We start from the raw sequence: 8,438 nt of genomic DNA, 5'->3' as shown, positions 1-8,438 counted from the left end.
ATTAGTTAATTCATATTTTAAAGGCAAAGAGCAACAAAATTAATACAAGATGAAATTTCAAAACTGTCTTTTTATTTTTTAAGTATTGATTTTTATTTTATTTTGTGCCATAGATTTTTTGAAGCTTTTAAGAATTTATTGATTAAATAATTATAAAAGTTAAATATAATTGTTAAATTCTTACAATCCAATAAAATTTTATAAATTAAGAATTTATGCATTAAGGAATTTAAGAATTGAATAAGCAAATAATTAAAGAATTCTATAACTAGGTGTTTTGGGAATTTTTAGTTTTAAGAGTTTTAAAATTTAGAATCTAAGAATTAAAGCATATACCACAATATTCCTATAATTGGTCGCAGTGGTTTCAAGGCTCTACAAAAAAAAAAAGAATTAAAGCATAAAAAATACAAGAATTAAATAAGGCTTTCTTGTCAGAAATATACCAACACATTCAAAGTATGTTTACATGACAGCTGGACGTTTGTTTGCATCATGTTTCCTATCTCTTTCTAGCAAACAAATTTTGTCAAGCGACTTCTAGCTGGTTTTTTTTGACTGACTGCCCGATATGTCAACCAAGGAGCGGCCGTGGCCGACTGGTTACGATATTCGCTTTGTAAGCGAATGGTCCTGGGTTTGATGCCCATCTGCTCCCAACGAGAAAGTTTAAGACTTAGAAATACTTGAAATACTGAATTAGAACGAAAAATCAAAGTCGCTTGAGTCGGGGTTCGATCCCCCGTCCTTTGAATTGGTAAGCAAAAATGCTAACCACTTGGTGAGCTATGACTGGAATTAGGAATACTGTTACTATCAACTATATACGCGCTGGGTCCTTGTCTATATGACAAGGGTTCGGAAGTTCTAAATAACGTTTGAATCCGATTGATACAAACGTTCTTCAGGGCGGGGCTTGTCGATAAAGCTGAAGTACCTCGCGCTCGGCTAGCCAGCGTAGAAATGGGTCACCGAAGCTCGGCAGAGCTAACACCTTCCAAATGCCTATGCGAGTTATTTGCATGTATAGAATGAAGATCTAAAAAAATACATGGAAACCAGCACGGGAGCATGTTGACAGCTCCCATACAAACTGAGCGTACCCCTTTTTGTGGGCCCAGTGGGCCTAAGATGGCGGCCTTCGATATTATCTAGCCAAACTTTTGAAAATGGCGAATAGTTTAAATAAATAAAATGTTTGCCTTGTTTCCGTTTAAAGCGACAAAATATGCAGTCTAGAATCGTTTTCTTAAAAAACTTGTTTAGAGATACGCCACGTTCAAATATTAGTCTAGAACAGTTGAAGTGAGCGGGCCGCGAAAGCCGTTACGAAAAAAAAAATTTCCCATGCAAATTCTGAGTAGCGTATTTATTGGGCGGACTCCGACGAGGCCCACTCGCCATCTGTCGGTGGATACGCGCAACTCACGAAAACTGTCATGTTAGGGGACGGCTGATGGAAACAACTCAATTTGTAAGAAGCGACCGCGTGGTCCCGTTTGGTTGGTTGCACACACACACACACACACACACACACACACACACACACACACACACACACACACACACACACACACACACACACACACACACACACACACACACACACACTGCCCGATATGTCAACCAACATACTTCGCAGGGCTGTGACAGCTACAGCTCGATCATTGTTTGCATCAGGACACTGTGACGAGGAGTTCGTCATTTTTGGGTCAAATTTATTTTTTTTCACTGGGCCTAGAAAGCCTTATACCTTAATGGTTTTCAAAAGAATTTAAGAATTTTTGCCTTTCGGAATTTAAGAATTTTGATTTTAATAAGAATTGTTTTTTTTTTCAAAGGTTCTAATCTAAGAGGTTTTTTTATGTTTATAGGACAATTTCAAAAAAAAATCTACAATTGAAGAATCGAAGAATTAAAGAACTTAGGAATTTATGAACTGTGATTTTAGATTTTAATTTGTAAATTAAGGAATTTATGAACTGTGAAGTTTAAGAAAATTTAATTTTTAAAATTAATTTGGAATTCTTTATTTTGAAACTTTAAACTTTTTGATCTTTTTTATTTTTATTAAAATAGAACAAATACAAAAATCGAGTTCCGGATTTTTAAATACATATATATTTTTTTAATTTTCATTTGATTAACCTTTTTAACTATGTTCAGGATTCAGGAATCAGACAAACTCGTCTCGAAAAATGCCACCGGGACCTTCTGGGATCTAACCCAGGCCGACTGGGTGAGAGGCAACCACGCTTGCCCCTACACCACGGCTCTCGGCCGAAATTTTTAATATTAAACATTTTATGATTCTTAAATTCCAAAATTTCTAATATTAAACATTTTCAAAAAAAAAAATCAAAATCAAATTATTCGCTCTACAGCATTACCTTGGCGTTCTCGATTGCGAGATTCCTACTCGAAACTAGGTGTCCGAAGGTTTGATTGTTGAGGCAATTGCAAGCCTCTTTTTACACCTTAGCTTCCATCCACCCCGGGATTCGAACTGACGACCTTTGGATTGTTAGTCCAACTGCCTACCAGCGACTCAACCGAGGGCAGGACCCAGGGAGACGACTCCTACACCTGGACTGAGCCAACGACCTAACCTCTAGGTTAGACCGGGACCAACATTTACTTCCCGTCCGACGGAAGGCGTGATCAGATAAATCTCGTCTCGAAAAATGCCACCGGGACCGTCTGGGATCGAACCCAGGCCGAAATTCTTAAATTCTTAATTTCTTGAATTCTCAAATTCTTAATGTCCTTAATTCTTAAATTCTTAGATTCTTAAATTCTTAAATTCTTTATTTCTTATATTCTTTAATTCTTAAATTTTAAAATTCATAAATTATTAAATTATTTTATTCTTAAATTCTTCAATGCTTCAATTCTTCAATTCTTAAATTCTTAAATTCTCAGATTGGAGCATTTTTGGAGTTATATTTCAAGTTAGAGAAATTTTGAGAAGAAAATGATGCAACTTTTGTGCTTCAATTTTTCTGAGTGAGTACGAAGTGTATTTAAATTATACATTATACATTATACAAATTAACATTTTTTTATTTATTTATTTTTTTTTTTGCTGGGTTGTGACACTCTCGTTAGACTAGAAAGCTTTATGAGAAGCATTGAAATAAAAAAAAATCAAGGGTTTAGGTGTCAAGGCAGGTCAAGATAGACATAGGTTCCTGAAATTCATCAAACAAATCTGTATAATTTGAATAAAACTTAATCTTTATTCTGAAAAGAAAAAATCTCCTAATTCAAATTGCACAACGCCGAACTCTGCCTCAAACAGTGACACCCACATCCGGTGGCACACTCGTCGTGCTTTTCGAACCATATCCGCATGTGCTCGGTGTGTCCTCCGTGGCCACAGTTCAGGCACGCGTTGGCCGCCCCTCGCACCGGCAGTCTGCACAGGGTACAGTACAGTACCGGTTTGCGGCAGCTGGAGCAAGCGGGCGATCCGATCCGGCAGCAGTGCTGACACTCCGTCACGAACTCCACACAGCGCGGTGGATCTACGTAGTGCGACAGGTACTTGAGGACCTTGGTGCGCGTCACCAGGAGACCCCAGCGGTACAGCATTTCGGCGTACGCCCGCTTGAAGTTGTCGTACTGGTAGCGATTGGTGTCGCCGAGCAGGCTGCGGTTGATGTCTCCGAGGCCGGCGATTCGGCAGTCGTCCAGCGAGTCGGACCAGGAGTTGCTGCGGAGGTGCTTGAGCTGCTGGGCCAGGGTCCAGACGGCGTTCGAGTTGTTGGTGTTGTCCACCGGGAGGATCGTGTGGTACGGGGAACCACTTGGCTGTTTGGTTTGTGGGGAAAACAAAGTTTAAAAGGTTGGATTTGGATTCCGATGGAAACGACTTCTCCGGAAAAAGCTGTATTTGCATGCATTAAAGTAAAAAACTCTCAAAAGTTTGATAAAACGACGTGCAAAAATGCATTTCACTATATGATACGGTTACGTTTTGTAAAACTCAACGGATGTCGTCCGGTTATCATGTGGAGTGAGATATTACACTATATTCATAATAAATACCAAACCAATTACCTTGATTTTGCGCAGACCACTTAGTAAGTGCTATAAGAATAATGTGAAAAAATAAATTAAATGTAAAAGGGAGGGATTGTAAATAAAACCAACACATAAAAAGTTTTAGTACGGCAAATCACAGTTAGCTTACAAACTATAGGCGAGGGTGACGGGGGGAATAAAACTAAATGTAGCTAAATTAAAATGAGTTTTTTTAAATAGGGATGGTGCAGTTCTAACGGTTAATTTGTGGGTTAATTAGAACTAATGTTGCGTAAACAAGATTTAGTGTGTAGCGCTGGACCCCCTTGCTTGACAGCTGTCAAAAAACTTCATTCGCGAACGTCATACCAGCACGTTGTTTTCGTTGTTGGCGATCGCAAGTGCTTGAAAGAACGGAATAGTGAAAACTGGTAAGTTGCAGGTTCCGGAACACTCGCAAAGGGGGAAATCCGTGGGTACGCATTGTAAACAGAAGGTGTTGAGAAAAATCGTGACAGGTTGCTCCGGCATGGTGTGATAGAAAGGAATGTATGGCGTTAAGTGTTCATTAAGGAGGAAATTTGTAGGTACGCATTGTAAACAAAAGCTGAGGAAAATATTCCCTCCGGGAACTGCAGTACTTTCGTCGGAAGACGGGAAAAGCAGCTTTTCTACGATTTAAGGTCACTAAACGGAGTAAACAATCGGAAGATTATAATGAACTGCAAGTCGTGCCAGATATTAAAACACTGATCTACGAGAGAACCGCTCAACAAGCTACCGAACAACCTACGAACGTAAAACGATTGTGCTGCGCTCCAAACCCTAAAAGCTACCGAAATCCAAAGGTGACGAACTACAAAACCAGTTTAAGAAATGGAAAAAAAGAACAAACTCCCGCTTGTACTCACGCTCTGGTTCACGGACTTGCTGCTGGAGCTGGAACTGCGCGAAAGCTCGTACAACGAGGGACAGTGCCGGCCAAACGCACAGCACAGCATCGCCGCCGTCTGGATGTCGTAGATCCGGGCAAAGTGATTGATGCTGAGCAAAGGAATACTCTTTAATGAAAATTCTTACTAAGAGTAGTGGAAACCTACAGCGACTCGAGCAAACTCTTGGCGAACGGGTTCTGCGCACACAGCATATCGTCGTCGGTATCGAAATCGGCGGCCACCACCGTGGAGGTCGCGGGCGCCGCAATCATCTCCGCCAGCGACCAGCACTGGACGAGGTCGGGCCGGCCGCCGCAGCGTTCCGCGACCTCGCGGTTGTGCCGACACATGCCCGCAACGTCCGATGTGTTGATGATGTAGTTCTCGGCCAGCTCGCGGCTCACGTACAGGATCTTGGCGATGTCGTACACGTTGACGGTGGCGACGCACACTTTCGGGGTGGAGCCCCGGTTGCGGGAGGATTTCTACGAGGAAAGTGGGGTTATTTGGTGGTCAATGCTGGAGAGTCTAAGCTTACCCGATCGTGTAGATAGAACGAGGACACGCTAGGATCCCGGTGGGCGTACAGAATCGGTTGCGAGCCCATTACGTTGCCGAGGTAGCCTCCGCTGATCGCGGACAGCGCTCTTGGAGTGGTGTTTTGGTGCTTCAAGCTGATTCGTTTGGTGTTGAGGGGTCGAGAGAAGGTGACCAGGATGCCAACCTGACTGAAGCGAGCGCCGGAAGTTTTCGGGAAAGGAACGCAAGCGTCGTGTAGAGCACTGCTGAGGGCTCCTTCGAGGCGAGGTGACTGTAGTCGCATATGCTTGTCTCCGCTGGTGGTGGATTTCTTGAGTTGGGTTACCAGAGCTCGCAGGCATTGCTCGAGGCAGGTGCGACCTTTCTTTACACGTTGACTAGCGGTCATCCGGAGAGTCTTCATTAGGGTGATCGAAAGCTGATCATCCAGCGAGGTTCCCTGGCAGTAGGTGAACTCCGGACCGATGCCGTTGTTCGGGTATTGCTGCGGAAAGTTGACCTGCAGCATGACTACGTACCCGCTGACGGAGATCCTCACTGTGGCGGTTCGCTTGACCGGATCCAACACCTCGATGTCTATGTGAGGGATGTTCGGGTTGAGCAGAGAGAACTCGTGCTGCAGCGATACCGACGGTTGCTTCTCGCGAGTTGGACTCTTCATGCTGGCGCCCGAGCTGACTTTAGATAATGAAGTCCCTTCATCAATTATGAGTCCGTCGTCATCTTCCGGAGGATAGCGTTCGCAGAGCTTCCGGATATCTTCATCGATTCGCCAGATGCGGATTGTTTGATCGCGAGACCACGTGATTAGCTCCGGATCTACACTCAAGCTGTTCCGACGCCAGGCAAAGTCCAGCACGACGTCGGTATGACCCGTAAGGGAGCAGATCGGAGAATCCTGCTTGGAGTTGTTCCACATCAACAGACTGTGCTCTCCACGACCCTGGTGAGGCACGCTGATCGTGACCAACCCATCGGCAAACGGCGTGTAACGAGCTCGCCACACCGGACATGAAGTCGTGATGATCTTCTCCGCCCTCCTCGGGTTATTTATGTCAAAGTACTTGACCGTCCCATCCTGACTCGCCGTCGACAAACTCGTCTCATGATCGTGACTCCAGTTTATCCCATGAATCCGTGACAAGTGCGCCGTAATGTACTGAATCGGACAAGAACCCTTCCGCTGATCCCAAATCCTCAAATCCCCATCATGAGCTGTCGCCACCAAGTTCCCAGAAACCCGATTAAAACCAACCTGACTAGCTCCGGACATGCAAACCGCGTTCAACGACAGAACCGGCTTCCGCGGATCCCGCAAATCCCACAGATGCGTATACGTATCGATCGAGCAACTCGCCAACAGGTGCGGAACCTTTGAGTGCCAATCAATGTCCGTAATCATCCGCGTGTGCGCCCTCAACGAGTGCTTAATCGTCGGTTGACCCGACTTCCAGGTCACCACCTCGATCGTCTGACTCGTCGCGATCGCACAGTACTCCTGGCTGTTCTGACAAATCGCCCACTCCGCCGCACTGACTTCGTACTTCCACGGCCGCGGGAACTTACTCAACCCCCCGGCAGGACACCCTCCCTCGCCCTCCATCTCGTAGTCCCGGATCGATTGCAGCGCAAGCTGACGCCTCCCGGCAAGCAATATCCACGAGCCCGTCCAGTCGACGGACATGACGTTGGCCTGCAGGTCGCGGTACTCGCGTACCCAAGCACTCCGTCGCGCCGGACATCCAGTGGAGTCGGTGCCGATGGCGGCGGCGGCGGCGGCGGCGGGGGTGTTGAGCGTGGGACCACCCACGAAGCGGGAATCCGGAAAAGAGGCGAGCATCTTTTTACAGCATTATTTTGCGCGGAAACTGAAACGAGAACAAAAATGCGACGCACTTTTGATGGGAAATGCGATAACTTTCAATGTTTTTGTTTACACTTTGTTTGACAGCTCAACAGCTGATAAGAAAAATAGGCGGTGGTGGTTGATTGCACCGTGTAGACTTCACACCGCACGGTCTCAAAATTTCAATCTACTTATTTTTGAGTAGTCAGTTGGGTTGGGAGGTAAGCAAAATCAACTCAGCAACGATTTTATCGATATTTAAATTTTATCTTCTTTTCATGATAAAAACATGTAAATTAAATGGCTCTCGTCAAAAAGAAAAATCTCTTGTTGGTTTCTAAACGAGAACTTAAAATAAACTCAAAATTATGAGCGATGAACTCAAATCTAGAGTTTCTTTTTGAAAAGGTCCTATCCAGGTTTTTAAGCGAAGATGGCGTTGGAATGGTGAACGTCCGAAATGTCAAAATCGCGCAATAGCACCAACATTAGAAAAAAAATGTGGCTGTCATGCCATGGCACACTTTTTTCGTGATGTTGGTACCACTGCGTGATTTTGACATTTCGGGCGTTCACCTTTCGAACGCCATTTCGCTTAAAAACCTGGATAAGCTAATGTGTTTCTTATGTTTATAGGACCTATTAAAAAACACTGGAAATGTACACACAAAGAAAAAATACTGTAACACTAATAGTAACCAACTTTTATCGTAAATGTTTGCAAAAAAATAGCTGGAACAAAAGTACAACTTTTATTTTTAGAGTTGAAAATTGATTCTGTCCTTGTTAGTTTGAAAGTGCGGGTCTTTTGTGCAAAAATACAATAACTTTTATTTATTCTTATTTGGAAAAAATCACAAGTCCAAAATGTAAACAGAGCAAAAGGAAGCAAGCAAAAGTCGTCAAAGGGCAGCAGCCACGCTCAGAGACAGTTAGAGAAGCGAAAGGCGTGAGCTTCAATGCCTGCCAATAGAAATCAGATCATCGCCAGTTTCCCAAATTAAAATTGCGTGGTTGACAAGAACCAGTCCGGGCCCTGAATAGGCAAGAAGTGTTTGCTGAAGATTTTGTTAATGTTTTCTAGGTGGCTC

At 43.9% G+C, this 8,438-nt stretch overlaps 1 protein-coding gene across 2 annotated transcripts; it reads right to left on the bottom strand.

The window, feature by feature from the left end:
* Nucleotides 1-3,214: 3,214 nt before the first annotated feature.
* LOC6042870 (GATOR complex protein Wdr59) lies at nt 3,215-7,445 on the bottom strand. 2 transcript variants are annotated; one of them, XM_001870816.2, is made up of 5 exons: nt 5,500-7,445; nt 5,127-5,446; nt 4,938-5,070; nt 4,063-4,092; nt 3,215-3,813 (listed from the first exon to the last, which is right to left on the bottom strand). In XM_001870816.2, exons 1-5 carry the CDS (start codon nt 7,339-7,341, stop codon nt 3,262-3,264), a joined length of 2,877 nt encoding a protein of 958 aa, XP_001870851.2. In that variant the 5' UTR covers nt 7,342-7,445; the 3' UTR covers nt 3,215-3,261. The 2 variants fall into 2 exon arrangements, with proteins under 2 accessions (XP_001870851.2, XP_038110798.1); XM_038254870.1 differs by lacking the exon at nt 4,063-4,092.
* Between the last annotated feature and the right edge of the window lie 993 nt (nt 7,446-8,438).

Source organism: Culex quinquefasciatus, chromosome 2, assembly GCF_015732765.1.
Source record: "Culex quinquefasciatus strain JHB chromosome 2, VPISU_Cqui_1.0_pri_paternal, whole genome shotgun sequence".
NCBI lineage: Eukaryota > Metazoa > Arthropoda > Insecta > Diptera > Culicidae > Culex > Culex quinquefasciatus.
Note: the sequence above shows the minus strand (reverse complement) of the source record. Positions and strands in the feature narration are given on the sequence as shown.

Coding starts and splice junctions, on each gene's coding strand:
- LOC6042870 (XM_001870816.2), bottom strand. CDS start 7,341: ATGCTCGCCTCTTTTCCGGATTCCCGCTTCGTGGGTGGTCCCACGCTC. Junction 5,071..5,126: donor AAGAGTTTGCTCGAGTCGCT/GTAGGTTTCCAC, acceptor TCCTTTGCTCAG/CATCAATCACTTTGCCCGGA. Junction 3,814..4,062: donor GTGGTCTGCGCAAAATCAAG/GTAATTGGTTTG, acceptor CAAACCAAACAG/CCAAGTGGTTCCCCGTACCA.